General features: G+C 50.5%; 1 protein-coding gene across 2 annotated transcripts in view; it reads left to right on the top strand.

Moving 5' to 3' along the window:
- The first annotated feature begins 3924 nt into the window (after positions 1-3924).
- The window catches only part of ZFHX3 (zinc finger homeobox 3), a 158743-nt gene continuing 150154 nt past the window's right edge, over positions 3925-12513 (top strand). For both annotated transcript variants that reach the window (XM_008578813.1, XM_008578804.1), the window contains exons 1-3: positions 3925-6351; positions 6501-6798; positions 11667-12163. In XM_008578813.1, the coding sequence (XP_008577035.1) occupies positions 3925-6351; positions 6501-6798; positions 11667-12163 (3222 nt within the window). The remainder of the gene's footprint in view (positions 6352-6500; positions 6799-11666; positions 12164-12513) is intronic.

Raw genomic sequence — 12513 nt, 5'->3', positions numbered from 1 at the left:
GGCTTCTGATAGATACTGCTGGTCTCCTTGCAGGGAGGTGGTGCCTGCTGACCCTCCCTCCAGCAGAGCAGGGGACCACCCTTGCCTACTGGGTGATGTCTCTGGTGATGCCCCGTGGGTTATTCATGGAGGCAACAGTTTCTTGCTGTCTCTATTCTCTGTTTTTCTTTCCTTCCCCTTGTTTCCCTTCTTGGTTTTCTGCCAAACAGCCTCTCGTGAAAGGACCGCCTAATTAACCCTGTGCTAATTAACAATTTAAAATTACACAGAGTGACTGTTCATATTTAATTCTCTGGGAGCTGGAGCAACCGCAGGAGCCCACTCCCCTTCCCCGTAACTGCATCCCCCACCCCAGCTTCCCTGTAACTATTGCGTTTTACCCAGTTCCGTCTCTCTCAAGAAATATGACAAAGCTGTCGTGGTACATCTTTTTAAAGAGGGAGATAGGTGCCTTGGTTAATGGGATGCACAGGGGAACACGGTGGAGTTTTCTCATTTTAAACAATCTTTGAAAAGTAAAGATTGACATTTGCAAAGATGCAGTAGGTTTTACAGGTGGGTCACTCTAATTTGGGGGAGGAAGTGAGGTGGGGGTTTCTTGATGAAAGTGTTGGAACTTTTTTGTAGAAAGATAACCTCTCAAATGGCAGATACAAGTGCTAAGCAGAGAAAGCGAGCGAGAGAGAGTGAGCTCACGCTAGATCACTCCTATATCTTCTCTTTAATATTCTTATTGGAGAGATGTACTCTATTAAAACCCTAATTGAATTCTTAAACGACAAAAACGCATTGAGTACAATATTGGGGATCGTTTAATGGGAATTTGGGGGTGTAACCAGCAAAAGAGAAGCAGATTTCAGGAAGGGTTGAGGGTTGTGTGTTTGTGTGTGAGCTGGCTGGGGTGTGAGTGAAGGACGGTGGAGAGGCACAGAGCCTAGGGGGCCCTGGAGAGAGGCATGGGCTGGCGGGGCTACCTGTGAAAGCGCAGGGACCCTCTGGGTTCCCAGGCTGCCCTCTGTAACTGAAGATCATTGATTTTACGGGAAACTATGTTTACAGACAGAGTGCTGATCGACCTGCCGAGTTGACTTCTGCCTCCTTAAGTAAGAACTACCTTTCTCTTATTGACTGGCTGATAAACAGAGCAGGAGGCGGCAGGCTGGGTAGGAGAGTGGTACATGCCCCGAGGTCCTTGAACTGCATGATTGGGCAGGTTGAAGAGATTTCTTCATCTCTTGGCTCTAGTCTCCTCCTGTCCCTCCCCATCCCTGCACCTTTCAGGGAATTGTGGGGGAGCCTAGGACTGACCTTCCTGGGATACCTAGCAATAGTACCAAGTGCAGATGAGTTGGCAGTCTGGTAAAGACTGGAAGCCAGAGAACATTAATGCAAGCTCCCTGGGGGTGGGGTGAAAATGCAGATTCTGATGGGAGGAGGCAGGAGTCTGCATTTCTCACAAGCTCCCCCACTGAGGACGATGCTGATAGTCCATGAGCCACACTTGGTTTGGCAGGGTAGTGAGAGTCTCTGCTTGTCATGGTCAGTGTGCTTGGAAAGGAAGCCCAGAACAGGCAGCCTGGATGCTGCAGAGGGATCCTCCTTCCTCACCTGAGTCTTAATGGGCCATCGCCCCCTGTGAATGAGTGGGCTCTAGTATCACCACCACGAGGTCTTCTGCCTTTCAGAGGTGGTCACAAGTCATCCTTTCTTGACACCTTCTGCTTTGGAGTAGAAAACAAAGTAAGGGAGTTTTTGAAAGTCCCATCCTCTGAGCTGGATAGTTTGTGAAGGAGGAGGAGGAGGAGGAAGAGCAGAGAGAGAAAAGCCCACCAATTAATTGGTAAACGCTTGCAGGTTTCTGGCCCAGCCCAGGCTGGAGAGGAGATTGGCTTTGCTGTCAATAAACAAGTCCCTGGTGCAGCATCAAAGCTGTTCTCCTTTATCAATCGTGGCCTCCCCTTCCCGCATGTTCCTGTAACTTACCAAGCATTTATGACATTGATTTTACAATCGGGCTGTTAACCCTCCCGCCCCTTCAGGCCTGCCAGCCTTTTTGGCCCGAACTGTCAATCAGATGTCGTCCAGCCAATCAGGAGCAGTCTTACAAAGAGCCTCCTGGATTCTCACCTGTGTCCCGGCTGAGCCTTGTTAGAAAGACCCATTGCATTTGCTGTTTGGTTCAGTTTACTGTAGTCATCTCTGTGTCAGATGATTATGTCTTTTCTAAGGCACATGAAACTTTGTTGTCATGAAGTCTGAGATTATAAAGTGAGAGATGGGGTGTGTGTGTGCATGTGTGTTTTAAACAAATCATAGCACATTCTTCCAAAAAGTTATTTCTCCTGAGATTTCTGGTAAATCTGCCTTCCTCGTCTTTTCCCGAGGGGGAGCTGTTGTCTCACCGTGCAGTCTAGAATCAAGAAATGAAAGAAAGAGAAGATGGGGGTTGTGAGGAGGGAGACCAAACCCAGACAAACCTTCATCCTCTGTGTATGAATGAGATGAAGGTAGAGAAGTGGCCAAGCATCCTCCAGGAAGGAGTAGCAGGGGGAGGGTGGCCGGGGATCTGCAGGCAACAGATCAGGGCTGTGCAAGGAGCTGAATTGCCTGCAGGAGCAGTGCAGGGATGGATTAACATGCCCCTGCAATGGTGTTGCCACAGGAGCAGAGCAGCCGGTGATCTGATGCCTCCCTCCCCAGGGACGTGAGGTCTCAGAGGGCAAATTCAGCTCAGTGGCATTTTGGAGTCGGAAACGGAAAAGCCCCAGGGCTGAAGGACAGCTGCTCGGGTAGCAACTAATAACTAAGAGGCAGGTGTCGAACCGGGGCTCACAGAGCCCAGCTGTCCCCTCGGCGGCTTGCCGCTAAGGTCCTTGATAGCAAAAACCACCAAGCACGTGGTGAATGGGCTCCCTCCAGGCAGGGCAAGCTAGACGCTGTTGGAGGGGGAGTTGGCACTTTGAGAGTCTCACCGATTCTTACTGGAAATATCAAGCTCACAGTTTGCACTTACATATTTTTAGTCTGAAGCCAGCCGAGTCACAAGCGAGGGAGCTCTACTGGTTGGGGTGGAGGAGATGGGAATTTTGGGACCTGTCTTCTCTTGTATTTCTCAGTGGCCAGGGTGGCACTGTACCTGTTTTGAGATTTAGGCCCCCGGTTTTACTGCTTGTAAAATGGGACTGATGCTTCCCAGACCTGGATGTAGCCACTGGCCCTCTAGGGGACTCTGCAGAGGGTGTCTGGGCCTGCACACCTGCCCTCTGAGCCTTGTAGTCCTCAGGCACCTTCTTTGAGCTCCTCAAACTAGAAATGTGGTCCATAAAAGCAACAGCGGCAACTTCTCCTCTGAATCCATGAGCACATCCCAGTTTACATCCTTTTTCTGGGGGCACTGAAGCTTCCTCCTCTTGTCCCTCCCCGGTGTTCCCCTGGCCCAGACAGTGTAGGCGGCCAGGGATGACTTTGTGTTGGCCATCTCTACATGGTAGGGCTGTGGTCCTGCCATCTCTTTGGAGGCTGGAGAGATGACACAGCCCTCTTCCATGGTAGCTTGAAGCTGTGCTGGCAAAGAATGGAAATTCAAGCTGGTCTCCAACAGTGTGAAGTCAAAGAAGAATGCTCCTGATCCCCTTGTCCCAGGTCCCCTGCTCATGCCATGGACCCGGCTGCAAGTCCCACGGGTGCTGCTCGTGCTGGGCGGTGCAGCCGGTGTACCCAGGCCCACCTCCGCTGTGTGTTCTCTGTGTTGTGGGTGCAGACAGAGCCTCTGCGGGTGCTGCATGCGTGCGGGACCTTAGCCTCGGCCCTCCTAACCTCTTTCCTTTCTCTTTCTCTTCCCCCTCTCTCCCTCCTCCCCCCTTGCCTCCGCTCTTCAGGTCCGATCCGTACTGGGTGCAATGAAAGCTCCACGCAGGCCTTACCATGGAAGGCTGTGACTCGCCCGTCGTCTCGGGGAAGGACAATGGGTGCAGTATCCCTCAGCACCAGCAATGGACTGAACTCAACAGCACCCACCTCCCTGACAAACCCAGTAGCATGGAGCAGCCCGCAGGCGAGAGCCACGGGCCCCTGGACGGCCTGAGGGCCCCCTTCAATGAGCGCCTGGCGGAGAGCAGCACCCCGGCCGGGCCCCCCGCCGAGCCGGCCAGCAAGGAGGTCAGCTGCAACGAGTGCGCCGCCTCCTTCGCCAGCCTGCAGACCTACATGGAGCACCACTGCCCCAGCGCGCGCCCCCCGCCGCCCCTGAGAGAGGAGAGTGCCAGCGACAGCAGTGAGGAGGGGGACGAGGAGAGCGACGTGGAGAACCTGGCCGGGGAGATCGTGTACCAGCCCGACGGCTCGGCCTACATTGTGGAGAGCCTGAGCCAGCTGGCCCAGGGCGGGGGCGCCTGCGGCAGTAGCGGCAGTGGCAGCGGGCCCCTCCCTTCGCTCTTCCCCAGCTCGCTCCCCGGGGCGGGGGGCAAGCAAGGGGACCCCTCCCGTGCTGCAGCAGTGTACCCGCAGATCATCAACACGTTCCACATAGCCTCATCCTTCGGGAAATGGTTCGAGGGCCCAGACCAGGCTTTCCCGAATACCTCAGCCCTGGCGGGGCTCAGCCCCGTCCTGCACAGCTTCCGCGTTTTCGACGTGCGACACAAAAGCAACAAGGATTACCTGAACAGCGACGGTTCTGCCAAAAGCTCCTGCGTATCCAAAGATGTTCCCAACAATGTGGACCTGTCCAAATTCGATGGCTTTGTGCTCTATGGCAAGAGGAAGCCCATCCTGATGTGTTTCTTGTGCAAACTCTCCTTCGGGTACGTCCGTTCGTTTGTGACCCACGCGGTGCACGACCATCGAATGACCCTGAGCGAGGACGAGCGGAAAATTCTTAGCAATAAGAACATCTCCGCTATCATCCAAGGGATTGGCAAAGACAAGGAACCCCTTGTAAGTTTTCTGGAACCAAAAAACAAAAACTTTCAACACCCTTTAGTTTCCACAGCTAACCTCATAGGCCCTGGACACAGTTTTTATGGTAAATTTAGTGGCATTCGAATGGAAGGGGAGGAGGCTCTCCCAGCCGGCTCTGCTGCTGGCCCTGAGCAGCCCCAGGCTGGTATCTTGACCCCCAGCACCCTCTTGAACCTTGGCGGGCTCACCAGCTCGGTCCTGAAGACCCCCATTACCTCAGTCCCCCTGGGGCCTCTGGCTTCCAGTCCTACCAAATCCTCAGAGGGCAAGGACTCCGGGGCAGCAGAAGGAGAGAAGCAAGAAGCGGGTGACCCGGATTGCCTCTCCGAGAAAGCAGAGCCGGCCGAGGAGGAGGCAGAAGAGGAGGAGGAGGAAGAAGAGGTGGAGGAGGAAGAGGAGGAGGAGGAGGAAGAAGAGGAAGAAGAGGAGGAGGAGGAGGGTTGCAAAGGACTCTTTCCAAGCGAGCTGGATGACGAACTGGAGGACAGGCCCCCAGAGGAGTCGGGGGCCACAGCAGGTAGTAGCAGCAAAAAGGACCTTGCTCTCTCAAACCAAAGCATTTCTAACTCCCCCTTAATGCCTAACGTGCTCCAGACCCTGTCGAGGGGCACAGCTTCTACTAGTTCTAATTCTGCTTCTTCCTTTGTTGTCTTTGATGGTGCGAACAGGAGGAATCGTTTAAGCTTTAACAGTGAGGGCATCAGGGCCAATGTGGCAGAGGGCGGCAGGAGGCTGGACTTCGCTGACGAAAGTGCCAATAAAGACAATGCCACAGCACCAGAACCAAATGAAAGCACAGAGGGCGACGATGGGGGCTTCGTCCCCCATCACCAGCACGCTGGCTCCCTCTGCGAGCTTGGGGTTGGGGAGTGCCCCTCGGGGAGCGGTGTGGAGTGCCCCAAATGTGACACGGTCCTGGGCTCCTCCCGCTCACTGGGTGGCCACATGACCATGATGCATTCTCGTAACTCGTGTAAGACACTCAAGTGCCCCAAGTGCAACTGGCACTATAAGTACCAGCAGACTCTGGAGGCACACATGAAGGAGAAGCACCCGGAGCCAGGGGGCTCCTGTGTCTACTGCAAAAGTGGGCAGCCCCACCCCCGGTTGGCACGAGGCGAGAGCTACACGTGTGGTTACAAGCCTTTCCGCTGTGAGGTGTGTAACTACTCCACAACTACCAAAGGCAACCTCAGTATTCATATGCAGTCTGACAAGCATCTCAACAACATGCAGAACCTGCAGAACGGAGGGGGGGAGCAGGTCTTCAGCCACACTGCCGGGGCGGCGGCAGCTGCAGCGGCCGCGGCAGCCGCAGCAGCCAATATCAGTAGCTCCTGCGGGGCCCCCTCGCCCACCAAACCAAAAACCAAGCCCACCTGGCGGTGTGAGGTGTGTGATTACGAGACCAACGTGGCTAGGAACCTCCGCATCCACATGACCAGTGAAAAGCACATGCACCCGCCCCAGCCAATATCAGTAGCTCCTGCGGGGCCCCCTCGCCCACCAAACCAAAAACCAAGCCCACCTGGCGGTGTGAGGTGTGTGATTACGAGACCAACGTGGCTAGGAACCTCCGCATCCACATGACCAGTGAAAAGCACATGCACAACATGATGCTCCTGCAGCAAAACATGACCCAGATCCAGCACAACCGCCACCTGGGCCTCAGCAGCCTGCCCTCGGCCGCAGAGGCTGAGCTTTACCAGTACTACCTGGCCCAGAACATGAACCTGCCCAACCTGAAGGTGGACAGCACTGCCCCGGATGCCCAGTTCATGATGAGTGGATTCCAGCTGGACCCCACTGCGCCCATGGCTGCCATGACGCCTGCTCTAGGTGAGGACGACTACGTGTTTGTTTGTTGTAGTGATCCGAGTTTAATCAAGTTTAATCGGGGAAAATGGAGAATAGGCTGAGCTAGTCCTCTTGATTCGGTTGATCTTTATCTTGTTGAGTTGTTTTGTGTAAACTGGAGTGTCTTACAATCAAATGTTTTTTCTCAGGAATCTTTTGAACTCTTTGTGCATATGGAAGATTTTATGCATTCAACAGAGATATGGTTGTATTCTGGCTACATAGGGCCGGGATTAAAATTTAAGTGCTTCCTCTAGTTTTTGGCTTATGGTCAACCTTCCTTTCTGTTCCCATTCTCTTTCTCTTTCTTGATTTGAAAAATCACCATAATCACCCCAAAGTTTGGGCTCCATTAAATATTTATTAAAACTTGATGGAAACTGTAGCTGGGACAGTCATCTCAATGAGAGGAACAGGGACAGTTATCTCAGTAATTTAAATAGGGACAATTATTTCAATAAGAGGGATTCAGAACTGTAGTGTACCTTAGTCACATAACCAAAGGCTGGTTCTCTACTGTGCTGGGAAACACCCAGACGGATTTCTCAAGAGTTCTCCATGTGTTTATGAGGATCTTGATGAAAGAGACATGTTCTTTTTCTTCCTTATTTTGGATGAGTCGGTGCTTAGTGTAGTTGGGAGTTAATTGGGAATTAAATTACCCTAGGGGAACCATAATGAGTGGTGTGATACATAAAAAATGAATAAGTTGTAAAGCTGTCCGTCAAAGAAAGCTAAGTTTTAATATTGGTTACACTGTGGTTAGTGGAGCCTTTGTTGCCATGAGAAGTGACCTGTGCTGTAGAGAAGGTGAGTTGGCCATGTCCAGACACCAAGTCTTACCAATTGGCTTAATTTATCTAGAACAGGACCAAGAGCATAAGATTTGAATGCTGAAAATTGAGTCTTTACATGCAAAGAATCATGACCACTTTGGGGAGAGCTGCTGTAGCAAGAAAACCTACAGATCAGTTTTGTGAGAGCCAGTGTGATGGTTGGGCCGCTCCTGCCCTCTCTTCTTGTGCTTCAGGTGAGGCCCTGCCTGGTCTCCATTCTCTGACCTCACAGCTAATCCCTTGGGACCAGTGGTGATGGCCTGAATTAAATCGTTCCCATTGCTGACGTGGGAATAAATTGTTCTTGGCAACAAAGTGCGAGCAAGTACCTTTTTCCTGGGATGGCTTAGATGAATGTTGGGGTGCCAGAACTCACCAGTTTGCGAGTCTTTTTTTGTGTGGTGTTTTAGTGCTAATTGTTGCTGATGAGCTATATTTCAGAGCATTCAATTTGTTTTTCTTAATGTATTTGACTGTGAATCCTTGATACTTTAATCTTGCTTTCCATTTTGAAATGTTTGCTTGTTGATCATTTATTACCAAATGATTTGAAGATGTTTTTCCAGCTGGTTAATAACGGATGCATAGGGATCAGTCGTCTTATTTGTTCTCGGAATGAACCATGTGCATCAGGGGATGGGCCTCAGTACTCTAAGACTTTTTTTTTTTTAATTAAGCCAGCAGGAATTGGTGTTTTCTAGTCTGGAGACTAAAATTTTGGGAGGCAGGTCTTGGAGGAAATCAAGCATAACGTAGGTAGAATGAAGACAGAAAATGGATAGGTTTGTATTGAGTCAGATTTTTTAATTACCTTGAAAGCAGGTAACTAAGCCTTGAATTGAGAAGTAGAGAAATATTTTGCTTTTACACCAAGTGTCTGTAAAAGCAAAATGTTGGGGCATCGTGTACTGTCCAAGGCATTATGGCAGATGCAAAAGAAACAGAAGAATGAATCCCTGTGTTCCAGACACACACAGAAGATACACACTTTATTTCTTAAAAAGAATAGAGCTTCTCCTTCCAAGAACTTTATCCAGCTCAATCAGAAAGGGCCCTTGAATTACCAGTGTCACCACTTATCTCTGCAAACCCCTGCCTTCCTTGGGCCACAAGAGCTGTTGAGGTGGCGTGAGAGGCACAAATGCTTTATGCTGGAAGCAAAAGTGGGTGTGGGGACTATGGAAAGTGTCCAGAGGACTTCTAATTCGGACTGTATGACCTCCGTAGGTGAAACCAACATATGCAAATGAAAGAGCCATAGCTTTCAGTTCTATCTGCAGCTCTACTAATTTTTTTCCTTACACCATGTATAGGATGGCTGTGGCTGTTATTAGCCATTCCTGGGTTTTGCAGGGGACAAAAGGTTTTTATGAAATACACTCCTGCTTACAGTTATTGTTCTCATGGTTCTTTTGACAGAATCTTTAGTATTATCAAACAGACACACATTCTGGGGATGCTTCCTTTCTGGAGGCCTTTAAGGAGAGGGTTGGGAATCCTTGGTCTAGTGTGGTTGGATTTGCTGCTATTGTAGATAACATGTGAGAATCCTCCCAAATGCTGCCTTCGACTCTAAAGTTTAGCACAGCACCAAGAGAGGAAGGGGCTGCTTATTGGGGCACCTGTGTGTTTCCCAGGTAGCCAGCCAGCCAGCCAGCCACAGGACACCTGCATGAGGTTTAATAGTTCCCCTGCTTCTGTCTTTGATTCTAGAACATGTCTTTAAATCCCTGTGCCTCTCTGAGGATGTGCTTATGGGCAGGCTTACATGCCAGGGCAAGAATTCCCAGTGTTAAGTTTAGGTGTGTGCAGGAGCCAGGGGCTGGGGATGGAGATCCTTTTCCAGGACCATATATCCAGCATGCCTCAGGAATGAGGAGCTGCTAAGTTCTTTCTTAAGGAGACTCCTCTCCTAACTGCCTGTGAATTGAGTAAGGTTCCTTCACTTCTCGGGGGCTGAATTAGTTCCTTCTAGCCTTACAGAAGCCCTGGGTTTGTTTCTCCAAGGTCTTGTTCTCGAAGGGAGCTCTGGGCTGCCCATCATCCTAACTCGTGCCACCACTCCCTGCTCTGTCCTTGGTTTGCATTTCATCTTAAGAGCTTGGAATGGGAAGAGGGACTTATTTTCTCTGCTAGTTCTGAGGACTTCTCATTTTAACTCAGGCATCCAGCAAGTGACAGCTGAATTTCTCTTTAGAGCGATATTGATGTGCTGAGGTTAAATTTAAAAAGTGGGGAAGATTCCATGCTTCAGGTGGTTGGCATCAGAAACAAATATATGTTTGCTCCTTGTTGTACCCTCTGGGTAGTTTCTGCTTTGACTGAACACCAAGGATGTTTACGTAGATGTTGCCTGGCCTTCATCTCCGTTAAGGGATGGAGCTTTTAGACATTTTTTTTTTTTTCTCCTCAGTTTTTCTCTCTTGTCCTAAAAAGAATGTTGTAGTTATGGCTCCTCTCACTAGGGGAGATAGCAAGAGGGATGACAGGCAGAAAGCTTCCTAAGCCTTCTGGAATGTGGGTGCAGATTTCGGTGGCTTGCTACACTGTCCACAGGCGTCAAACGCAGTCGGTCTGCTTAGTAGAGCTTCTACTGATCTTTTCACTTGAGGTGCCTTGTGTAGCATAAATAAGAAAATCATTAAAAAAAATCTTTTCTTTGATGAGCCACTAACTTGGATTCTAATCAGTCATAAAAAATAAAGTAAAATAGCCCAACCACACATAAAAGGTCAAGTTTAAATATCAGTTGGTGGGTGGGGGCAGACCTGGTAGCTCAAGTGTGCATGTGTTCAGGGGAGAGGCAGAAGATAGAAGCCAGTGCTCAGCTTTCTGCGTGACTGTTTGCTTCTTGGTAATGGAGCGAAGGCTGCTCTTTCTAAGTCTTTCTTGTGACATGAACAAGACCTTGCTGTATTAATTTACTGCAGTGAATGTGAGCCCATCCCCAGTTGATGCAAGGCAGTGATGGGGTGGAAAACGAGGAGGGCATCTTTCTCAGACTCTTTTCTGGGAACCAGGAGATGACCTTTGCATTTCAGTGCCCATCTTGATTTACTTCCCGAATGAGTTACGTTATGGCTCTTTTTCACCCTTGTCTGGCTGAGCAAACATTTGGGCGTGTGTGCAGTGGGCTGGGGATAAGACTGGACCCCCGCCCTAGAGAGGCCGTACCCTGATAGGGATGCTAGCTATGGTGCGGCTCTGAATGTGTTGACTATGACAATGAGAATGTGCTGTGTCCTATAGCAGACCTACGGTTCACACAGTGCAGAAGCTGGAAAAGGGAAGAGATTGTCCGATCAGGGAGACTTGGAGAGGTTGGCAGCATTGACGGACAGGTAGGATATTGACTGGAAGGCTGTGGTGAGGCCTAGAGAGATTCCTGAAATCTTTCATACAGCTGCTCTGTCCACCTCAGGCACCCCCCCCACACACACCTGGCTAACTAAATTAAAATTAAAAATTCAGTTCCTCGGTTGTAGTAGCCATATCTCCAGTGCAGCTGTAGACCATGTCCATCATTGCAGAAAGCTTAGTTGGTCAACCCTGCTTTAGATAAATTCTGGGTCCAATTCTGATTTGTCATAAATGCTTGGTATCTCACTGTGCAGCTATAACACATTTCCATTTTGGGGGGTCTGGAGTTTCAGATTCTGTTACATCCAGCTAATGATACTTATTTCTGTTTTTCTTGGATCTGAGGGAGGGAATGAATTAGAATATCCAAGAGGTTATGGTTCCTAACTTTTTCTAGGTGTTCTTTTCCTAAAGAAGGCAAACATAAGGCCTTCCACAAATCTCAGCGTGTCTGTAGAAAAGATCCAAACACATCATGTTGACTGGTGTTTTGTTGTTGTTTTTTCCCAGCAAGTAGCACCTTGCAACATTTGTAATAATGCAATCTTTTTCTCCCGGGACCCTGGTTGAGGGTGGCAGAGGGCTGGGTTGTGCCTCCGCGGGGGCCACGGTTTGAGCCTGGCCTCTTTGACTCTCTTCCTCTCTCCTCTGCAGTGGGCGGTGAGATCCCCCTCGACATGCGGCTTGGGGGTGGGCAGCTGGTGTCCGAAGAGCTGATGAACCTGGGCGAGAGCTTCATCCAGACCAATGACCCGTCGCTGAAGCTTTTCCAGTGCGCCGTCTGCAACAAGTTCACAACGGACAACCTGGACATGCTAGGACTGCACATGAATGTGGAACGCAGCCTCTCGGAGGACGAGTGGAAGGCGGTGATGGGGGACTCATACCAGTGCAAGCTCTGCCGCTACAACACGCAGCTCAAGGCCAACTTCCAGCTGCACTGCAAGACAGACAAGCATGTGCAGAAGTACCAGCTGGTGGCCCACATCAAGGAGGGTGGCAAGGCCAACGAGTGGAGGCTCAAGTGTGTGGCCATCGGCAACCCTGTGCACCTCAAGTGCAATGCCTGTGACTACTACACCAACAGCCTGGAGAAGCTGCGGCTGCACACGGTCAACTCCAGGCATGAGGCCAGCCTGAAGCTCTACAAGGTAAGAGCCCGCTCCCCGGGGCCCAGGCTGTCTCTCCAGAAGGAGCGTGTGGGGTCCCCGGGAGATGGGGCAGGGCTGGGAAGGAGCTACACAGTCCCTGGTGTGGCTGGGCTGGATGCTGGATGTGACCTGGCATGGGGAGGGGAGTTGGCACCTGCTTCCTCATGAGGCAGAAATGTGGCAACGGGCTCCAGCTGGTAGCTGAAGGTTCTCTTTCTCGGGTGCCCCATTTCAGGGTCAGGTTTTGTTTACAGCAGCCTGATACCATCTTTACGGGTGGCTTCTTCCTCACTTGCCATTAGCTTTTATATGCCCTCATGCACCTTTGTTCTCCATCTCTCTTTGAGTCT

The sequence above is a fragment of the Galeopterus variegatus genome, unplaced genomic scaffold (genome assembly GCF_000696425.1).
Source record: "Galeopterus variegatus unplaced genomic scaffold, G_variegatus-3.0.2 Scaffold77, whole genome shotgun sequence".
Classification (NCBI taxonomy): Eukaryota; Metazoa; Chordata; class Mammalia; order Dermoptera; family Cynocephalidae; genus Galeopterus; species Galeopterus variegatus.
This window is presented reverse-complemented; position numbering and strand designations above follow the sequence as displayed.